An 8,005-nucleotide genomic window follows, 5' to 3' on the forward strand; every position below is an offset into this window, starting at 1 on the left:
TTACTGGCATCTTGGATTTTCTCTGCCTGACTCTACTCTGATATGGCCCCCGCGGCCACCAGTTAACCTAGCTACAATACCCCATAAAATACCAAAAGACTGCCCAAAAATAGGCCCAGAATAGGACACGCGGCTTACATAGCCAGCGGGCCACGTAAGTGGTAACCCCCCAGGGCTGCATTAAACTAGATGGCAAGGCTGAAGAAGCATGTGGTTTGGACGTACGGGAAAGTTATGTATGGGTGGACCCTGGTGAGCAATACATGCACATACCAAGAGTGGTTAGTAGGTTTGTCAAAGCGAAAAAAAAAGGTCCAAGGCTCGGTGATCTCAAAGGAGGCTATGTAAAGCCTGCAACCGAAGAACAGATCGTCGTTGCCGTCAACTCGGGTCTGTCTGCACCACCCTGAAAGGAGGGTAAGGTCAGCCGTCAGCCTTGGTGGTGTCATTAAAGGTCCCTGGAAAGCCGGAGTTGCCTCCCTGTTCCCGCATGCCGCTGTGCCGTACACGGGCGAAGACAGATGAACTTGGCCTCGTTAGTTTCCAGGCTAGATTTGTTCTAGAATATCAAGATGACATGAATGCGAGAGTCGATGCAACCATACTGATTCACTTGTATTGCTCGTCCCGGGTCCAGACGTTGATAAGTCTGTACTACATTCCTCAAAGGTTCATGTCTCCAAAAGACCAATCTCCATATTGGGACGTGGTTGTACCCGGAAACTAGCTCTTTCACAAGCTTCGGCTTCCATACCGAGGCAGCTTAGGTATCTTGCTGTGGTATACTTGTTTCCACAACTGGCCCGTGAAAGGCTTCATCGGTGCTGTGCCTTACTATGCCGGAATCTCCCACAACGCTTCTGTTGCTCCTATGGCTCCGGAGGCTGTGTGGAGTCGGACATTCCCGAGCAATTGTAAGGCTGTTGAGCCCCCAAGGGCCCCAGGACCCCAAACTCTCCTTAGACCCTCGACTCACGGTGGGTATGCTCCGCAAGTGGTGGCATCTGGTAGGGCTCGGATAAAGGGGAACGGGGTAAATAAAGCTCTTGATATTGCCCTTATGGTTGACCGAGGCCAGGAATATGCTAGTAGTACATCTATATGCCTTGGTTCCTTATGACCGCATTCATCATTCTGAATATGCAGTGAAGAAGAATGTCAGTATAATGCGCACCATGACTCATATAAGTGGGAAGTACCCAATTATGTTTATCAAAGATACCTTCAAAGGTATATACAGTTGCAAACAGTAGTACATACTTTTTGGCAAGAATGTCACTGGCAATGGGGGCCTGGCCTTGTCCGTATGTGCCAGTAAACCGCCACTCACAAGTCCCCAAGAACTTGATTGCAGCTCTCGGCATTGTATATAGACACGCTGCGGTCCCCACAGCTCCAAAAAAACAAAACAACCTACGGGTAGATACCTAGGTAGAGTCAGAGGGGTGTCTCCCTAGTGAGCTTTCTTGCATCGATATTCGGGGGCGGCTTTTTTTACCTGACTTCTCAAGTTACTTCTGAGATTCACAGAAAGCAACGATAGTGACAAAATTTCAGGACGTAAACTTTGGCTTACACTTGAGTCATCATAAGTGTAGTATTCTATTGGTTGCCGTGTCCACCTTGCTGCCCTGTGGGACTTTGAAGAATAAACATAGACCTAGAAAAAAAAACCGTATACACGATGGCGTATCGTTCCGAAAGATTGGCATTGGCTCTGAGTGATTCACGCCGGTACCTGTAAAGCTGTTGCGCCATTTTGCAAACAGGCCGAGGCAGACTCTTGCCGATGGATGGTGTAGGCTGCGATGCATGTATACTCGAACGCCCTCAGGCTCGCCTCGACTTGGTTTCGAGGCCCGAAATGAGGCCGCGGCATGGTCATGCCGATTCTGGAAGAAAAAGGATGGCTTGGTACCACTGCAACCTCTATGATGTCTTGCGGCTTACGGTGCCCCCAAGGCATTGGTGATTGCGATGGGTATCAAGAAAAAGGGACGTTTTCTTCGTCAGGCTATGGGCGTCTCTCGCCATGGAGCGCTTGCTGGTTTTAGTATAAGAAGGAAGATATTCCAAAGTCTGGAGAGAAAAAGAAGATACAGGTATCCCTCATCAGCACATCAAGAAGTGTCTCAAAGTAACAATAATAATCGATACACTTATAACATCACAATTGACTGGCCTCAGAATTCTATCTCAGCCGCGACTCGACCGAGCAAGGACATCAAGTCGAGAACAAGGCCTGTGTTTTCCAAGTCAAATCAGCACCATGTAAGTCTGCAAGGTGACCGTCGACTAGGGCCTGTTGCTGACGCCACGATGTGCCTTCTACAGGGCAACAAGACAGCAACAATGGCGGCCTGGTTCGTGGTACTGCTGCCAGTGTAACGATTCAAAGACGAACCCACCGAATATTCCCGAGACCAACTCTTGTGCAATGTGTCACGCCAACGGCAGCCACCACATTAAATGTTCAGACTGTTCTGTTGTGTAACGGAAACTTCCCTCCGTTGAATATACATGTTACGACAAGGTCAAGCACGTGTCGTATGCCATTCCTAGGATGCGATTCGCTGTTGACGGCAAGGTTACTCAGTGAGACCTCTGTTGTTGGAAGCAGTTTGCCTCTACTATCTTGACTTCGTCTTTTTTTCGACATTGTTTTCCTACTTTCTGATTGCTCATGGTTGTAAGGCTTTTCTTTGAGAGCGTCTAGATGGAAGCTGGTCTTATCGTCACATTGGTGTAGGCTCAGCGGTGGCTTGGCGCGGCTGGCGCGAGTGATGTGGCGTCTAACTCTGTGATTCAACCTCACGGTAGCAAAGGATCCCGCCCCCGCTGTCCCGCGCCGCTTTTACTGTTGTATTCTAGTTAGAAACATGTAGGTAGAGATGTTTTTATTTATTTTTTCTCAATGCAAGAAGCACACGACGATCACCACTTTAATATGTTTGGGGGCACACCATTCTACGTGTGAGGCTGAATATGACGAACAAGGTGAAAATTCGACGGAAGAGAGATCAAGATGAGCAACAATTCATCGTCCAGACAGGATTCTTACAGTAATCAGCGGAAGCTAAAAGTAAAGTTATGATATGGCGGGGTATGACATGTTCAAAGCAGCTTGAGAGTATATGATCTCGGCCGAACCTCCAACCCGTTTTTGAAAGCCCGACCTCGCAAAACTGAAGCATGGTGATGATGATGATGTGGAGCTTCTTGTGGTCGCACCATCTGCGTAACACGCACACACACACACACACACACTTGAAGAGAGCTTTACGGATCGGTAATGATGGCGTAGTAAAGTATATAGAGTGGAGATCAGGTACCTGGGCTGTCATCTCATGGAGGCCAGATAGGGTATGACGTGAGAATGGGAGAGTCAAGCTTCGGTTTTGACTGATGAAGAAGTTTGGGATCATCGTTGGATTCAAAATACAAACCAAACATATCTACCTACCTACCTAGGTAATCAGGACTGGTTACACGAGAGGGATTGCTTTGCTAGGAGTCCTCGAAAGGCAAGGTTACAGAACGACTGGAGGATGACAAGGTAGGTGCCCAGGTAGGTAGGTGCTCACTGTGCCTTTTGCCTGCGCCTGCCTCACGCGGGCTGACGTTAGTACCGGCATTAGCGCGTAAACTAGAAGTAGCGACGGACCTTAGTCGCTTAAGAGGCTTTAGTGCCATAATTCCCATGATACCCCTCAAGCCCTGAAGCCCTCAATGGCTCTTTCCAAATTGGGCGGACCGCAGATCGTCGATGCCCTATGAGAGCAAGTGAGGCTCTATGTACGTCAATTTTTTATTTTTTTAAAAAAAAAGTGCGCCGGCACAAATCAAACGGCCCTGGCAAGCCTGAGAAGGAGCGGGAAATAATCATGCCGAGGCTTGCTTCAGCAGAGGGCAGATTTTGTATTACACTACCTAGAACCGAAGCGGCCATTCATCATGAATGATACTACCAAAATCGAATGGAAGGCACGTAATGAAAGCCTGGCTCCATATTTGTGCCACTTGCTCCCACTCGCCCTGAACAGTGGCTAGGTACTGTAGGTACCTAGAGAAAGCAAACGTACCTTGCTCGGATGGCGTGCTCCAGCCCATAGACCCTTTACTGCCTAACTAGGTAAGGTAAGTACTTTGCTTTTTTCTTGAGCCCACAACTGCTAGACTATCGAAACAACGCTAGCTCGTCCAGGCAGGCGTCCAATCGCAACAAACCTCACATACGCCTTCGACCAGACACATTTGTTAAACGCGGCCACCCAAAGACCTATCGAGAATTCGTTATTATCTAGAGTTTTGTCGATTGGTAAGCAGACGTTCAATTGGCCAACAAACGCAGACACGATCAACTAATCAATCGATCGACGGTCTGAACCGTTGTTACAAATATGACTATCATGATCGCCCGGCTTGCATTCTGCTGGACGAGCATGATCGTTTTTCCGCATAGCTAAACCTATCAAGGTTTACAAGTGCGGTGCTTCGTGTGCTGTCTCTCTACATCTGAAGCAACCTAAGGTATTTACGGCGTATGTGCCCTGACTTATCATTGATCCTGTCACTTCTCCAACTCAGCCTAAAACAAGTCGCCGCAGAAGTTTCCCCGAGATTAGAGTGTCTTACAAGATATATAAACTTTGGGTCTTGCGTCGCACACAACATCTCCGAGCTTGATTGGCCAGTTCAACCAGCAACGTTAGCTCACAGGGGATCTGTGTGGGCAAACAAGATCGAATATTATTAGACGGCGTGACTTCTCCCACACGTATCGGCCCGCCCGATGCTCCAAACCAGGCACTTTGACAGGTCTTAGCTTGCGCCCTTGCCGTAGCCCAGCGCCGCCGCGCTAAAAGCGTCTCGCCCGTAACGGGAGGCTGGAGTCAACCGTCGCCGCAACCGCCAGACAACCTGTCATTGGTGTTTTTTTCTAAATCTTCTCGCCTGTATGTCAGATGACGACGCTATCCCCTATCCCCTTTGCCCCTATACTGCTCGAGATCTGGGGGCACTCCAGAAAAAAAAAGTCTCGACGCCACGCCTACACGGTGGCGTGCTCGATCATGGTAAATATTGCCCCCAGCCTCTACTGCGCCCGTCACGCCTTGTCAACGGCAAAAAGAAACAAAGAAATGCTACACCCCACATTCTAAATAGAAAGTAGGCACTACAAGGCATGAGGCGCCGAAGTCTCAGGGACATTCGTACTCTAAAGCCTCGCAGACCCCCTTCTCGATTTGACCCACGCAGTCTGTGAAGGCAAAGGTCCGACCTTGGTCCTGTTTCCCAAACATGTCCTGTGTCTCGATCTTTATCTTGAGCAAATGACAGACTTTGCCCAGCTGTTTCAAAGACTCATTCCAATGCCCTCGAAGTTGCCTTGTTAGTCTTCTTCGACATGCAGCTTGCAGGTCTGTTCCTGGCTTTCGTCTGCCTTGGGTCATGCTATGGGCTCATCAGTGCAGAAAACTCTACCGACGTCGAGGTTTTTCATGTGCCAGAGCTGCCAACATGCTCTGTAAGTAACAGATAAAAACGAAGCAGTCTCCTGGTATCGGCATCTTACGTCCATGACAAAACAAACACTGACCAAGATTATGAATAGTTACCCTGTTTTCACGTCGCTCTCAGGGACATAAACTGTCCCCACGGCAACACTACTTGCGCCTGTGGTAATCTGAACATGCAGATATCCATACAGGCCTGTTCGCGGTCACTGTGTAGCATTTACGATTCCTTAGGTGTGTAGACTCCTCTGAGCTGACAGATTACATAACGCACCCGAGTCTCTGGATGTTATCCATCAAATTTCTATTGACTAACGATCTATCATCCCCATGGTTATTTATCAGAAACGCACAAGTACCTGGACGATGTGTGTGGCCAACCTGATCGCGACCAAGGAATGCCCATTCGAGTACTTTGCTGGCTCGGACTGTTCCTAACCACTGTTTCTGTGGTCATTCGTGTCTTGTGCAAGCTACTTGACGCATCCTCATCAGGATCGAGAATACGACTGATGGTGTCCTTGTTGACTATCGACGACTTTTTCCTGATCCTGACCTATCTTACGAGCGTTCCCGTCTACGTTATCGTCGGCTACGTACTTGTTGATGCTGGTCTCGGACGAGACGTCTGGACGCTCGAAACGAACCGAATCGACAGTATCGGCTACTGGATCTACGTGTTTGAACCTCTCTACATTCTGATCATGACCTTCCTCAAGACATCTTTTCTGCTCTTTTTCCTTCAAATATTCTGTCGCGGCCCTTCAGAGCGGACGTGTTTCCGTGGTCTCTTGAACCTACGAGTCGCGCTGTGGAGCACAGTAGTCTTCAACACGGCTTGCGGATTTTGCTTTATACTGGCGCTGATATTTCAATGCAATCCCATCAGTTACACCTGGACACGATGGCCCGGTGATGGAGAGCACAGCGACGGAACATGTATCAATGTCAAGGCAGTTGTTTGGGTGAATGGTGCTCTCGGTGTTATGCTAAACGCCTGGATGCTTTACTTGCCCATATCGCAAATACGCGGAATGAACCTGCCTCGGCGCAAGCAGATTGTCATCGGCGTCATGTTTGGTCTGGGAGCTTTGTAAGTTTGGTGCCCTGCCTCCTCCTCCGATGATTTGTCCCTTATAGAGAATTGCCGCATATATCGGACACTGACAAATGTTACCTAGTGTATCCGTCGTTAGTGTATTGCGTCTCCAAGGTCTGAACACCTACGGCTACACTGTAGTTGACCCGACTTGGGACTACTATCCAAGTGTAATCTGGTCGGTGCTGGAGTTTACTGTCGGTATTCTATGCGCATGTTTATCGGCCGCTCGAGGGGTTCTGCTGCGTTCAACAACACATGGCTCGCGGCTGTTCTCCGACGAAGCGGGATCGTCTTCCAATACCGGGGCATCGAAGCTGGCTCAACTGAGCAGAGTCAGTTATAACAACAGACGCAAAAGTCATCATCCGCAAGCGAGCTTAGAGGGGACAGGGACATGCGATAAAGGGTGCCAAAGTAGAAGCTCAAGACTGGCTTTTACATCTGACCCGATCGGACTGGAGCAATTTCCGGAGATCACCGATATCGAGAGCAGACCGGCGCTGCTACGGAGAGATTCCAGCTACAGAGACATGACTGAGCCAGCACCCGTCAGCGAAGCGCTCAAAGATATAATAAGAGAAACGACAAGAACTAGTCTCGAACTCAGCCCAATGAGGGAGGAGTTCATAGAAGTTCTGCGGGTTGAGGATTCAGTGGCCCCCAATTCCGACAACGGCCCAACGGCGCGGAAGGGCACTGAAAATGCAGCAGCGTCGGGTGGTCGTCGCGTGTCTGTTTCGGCCAAGAAGCGTCGCATCACGCCCGACTTCTTCTTTGTACCTGCCCTTACGGGCGGAGTCGGAAGCTCGTGGAGGACGAGCATGGCCTTGAATAACACAAAGCGAGGCCGTGCAATGTCGTCACCGCGGTCCCCGCCCCGTAGTTTGTTTCACACTTCTGACTGGAGCCAGCCGAGTTCGTCGTCGGTGACGGAGTTAGCCTCACCGAATCAAACGAAACGGGAGCGGAATGGTTCCGTAGCATCATCGATACAGAAGTCCAACTGATAATTATGGACGTGCGGTTTTCCGATATCCATCCCACCAGTTCCAGCGCGGTCACATCTCTTTTGCTCAGCAATTTTTAGCCGGTAGCCGATGCAGATGACCAAAAGGTGCGGGTGGGGAATATGGAAAGGGAAACCCAGCCAAGATTTATCCAAGCCTCCTCAAGGTAAATCTGAGCACCTTACTCAGTTAAACTAGCATCCAGAACATAATTGAAGATCTGGGCATGACGAAAGTCCCATTGCTTGAGGAGAGAGTGGGCGCTCTGGAGAGGGACCTATGAGGTATTCCCAATGATACTATATGACAGTATTCTGGATACGCCATTGTCTCGGACCCTGACTTGACCAATATTCTGGCCAATAGGTGCATCCGCACAG

At 49.3% G+C, this 8,005-nt stretch overlaps 1 protein-coding gene across 1 annotated transcript; it reads left to right on the forward strand.

The window, feature by feature from the left end:
- Positions 1–5,407: 5,407 nt before the first annotated feature.
- On the forward strand, positions 5,408–7,625 carry PgNI_10434 (uncharacterized protein; the record flags this gene model as incomplete). The annotated part of the gene is made up of 4 exons (XM_031130405.1): positions 5,408–5,527; positions 5,615–5,750; positions 5,862–6,609; positions 6,698–7,625. The coding sequence occupies 4 exons, from the start codon at positions 5,408–5,410 to the stop codon at positions 7,623–7,625; spliced, it is 1,932 nt and encodes a 643-aa protein (XP_030980398.1).
- Positions 7,626–8,005: the final 380 nt, after the last annotated feature.

The sequence above is a fragment of the Pyricularia grisea genome, chromosome VII, assembly GCF_004355905.1.
Source record: "Pyricularia grisea strain NI907 chromosome VII, whole genome shotgun sequence".
Taxonomy (NCBI): Eukaryota; Fungi; Ascomycota; class Sordariomycetes; order Magnaporthales; family Pyriculariaceae; genus Pyricularia; species Pyricularia grisea.